This window comes from Myotis brandtii, unplaced genomic scaffold (assembly GCF_000412655.1).
Source record: "Myotis brandtii unplaced genomic scaffold, ASM41265v1 scaffold2, whole genome shotgun sequence".
NCBI classification, from domain to species: domain Eukaryota; kingdom Metazoa; phylum Chordata; class Mammalia; order Chiroptera; family Vespertilionidae; genus Myotis; species Myotis brandtii.
Genome location: NW_005357451.1, coordinates 1,175,889 through 1,177,468, shown reverse-complemented (window position 1 = coordinate 1,177,468; position 1,580 = coordinate 1,175,889). Strand labels below are relative to the sequence as shown.

The window sequence follows — 1,580 nt, the reverse complement described above, 5'->3', positions numbered from 1 at the left end:
AAATGATGTAAGTGTGTGTTTTTATAGGTTTGCCTGAATCCATCATTGCCGCTGCCTGTTCAAGAAGTGGCCAGAGGGTTCTGCATGTTGATTCGTAAGTTTATCAATGATAGTATTTAATACTTCCTAAATATCTCTATACAAAATTTAAAAATTAAATATACATGTGTGTACATATATACATATACATCATATATAAACTTTCCAAGTTAGAAATATGATTAGAATTAATTTCCACAAAAAGTATGTGAAATATATAATGAACAAGTTTTACTATTATACTCTGTGAAATAGTGATATTTCCTTTAAGAATAAACCAAATGTACCATGATTTTGTTTTTCACATGAGTGATTTTGGTTTTTAAGTGATGAATAATTCTCCAAGAGGCTTGGATACCTCACACGTACCCTTTTTCTTGTACATGTGTGTGGGCATATACGACCTGTAAATTTGATAGTTGAAAAACACAGCTAATAAATTTAGAGTATGTGGTTTTAATAAAAATTTAAAGTATTAGAAAATCTTAAGTAATAAAAATATCTACAGTTTTTTTTTCTTTTTCCCTTAAACGTCATTATAAAAAGGAAGTTAATGAAAAATTTAAGTTTAAGATAAAGCATAGTTTAAATCTCTTCTTTCCTGCTTCCTCCTAAAACAAATCCGTAACATTCCACCTGCCCATTTAGTGCTTTTGAACATTGTATCTTGACATTTTGATTGTTCATTAAATGGGAATAAAAAAGAAACAGAAGATAACTTTATGATTTCTGTTAATATTAACTATAATGTTTTTCATAATGCCAGAATACTAAGTATAGCTAGATTTGTTATAATTTATAGTGCTTTCTCATATATTACCCCATTGTAAATATGTAGGAATTTAAAAAAGGGTATTATTTCATTTACATTTAACCCTTTATAAATTTATTTTAAAAGCCTATTAACTCTTCAGTTATTGGATGAAATTTCTAAATGAAATTACGTTCAATTTTCAAACAAGTCCTGCCCTTGGAATTCTCTTTTCACTATTGTATGCGTAACTGCTTGTGTTAATGTTTCAATTTAGTCTTTTTTGAAATCTACCACCTTTAAAGCCCAGGTACTGAGCCAATGTGCTTTACAGGGCTTAATAAAAATCTAAATTCAGTTTTTTTCTGTTAATGTTAATTAACCTAAAATTTAAAATAAAAATCTTAAATTTTCCTAAACTGTCATTTACGGTGCTCATACTCTACACTACTCACCATATCAGAGTCTTTACATATGCTATGTAATTAATTCCCATCACAGCCAAGTGAGGTTGGTGGTGTTATCTCAATTTAACAAGTGGGGAAGTGTGAAGCATAGAGAGGTAAGAGGTTAAGTAATTTTTCTAACTATCTAGCTAGTGCTTATCTTACTTTACATTCAAATTTAATTAATTAATTATTTTCTAAAATAAATCTTTATTGTTCAGATTATTACAGTTGTTCTTCTTTTCCCCCCATAGCTTCCCTCCACCCAGTTCCCACCCCACCCCCTGCCCTTACCCCCCCACTGTCCTCATCCATAGTTGTACGATTTTTGTCCAGTCTCTTCC

At 30.1% G+C, this 1,580-nt stretch overlaps 1 protein-coding gene across 2 annotated transcripts in view; it reads left to right on the top strand.

Annotated features, from left to right (window-relative positions):
• The window catches only part of CHM (choroideremia (Rab escort protein 1)), a 239,710-nt gene that overhangs the window by 37,419 nt on the left and 200,711 nt on the right, over positions 1-1,580 (top strand). For both annotated transcript variants that reach the window (XM_005865260.2, XM_005865259.2), the window contains exon 2: positions 28-94. In XM_005865260.2, the coding sequence (XP_005865322.1) occupies positions 28-94 (67 nt within the window). The remainder of the gene's footprint in view (positions 1-27; positions 95-1,580) is intronic.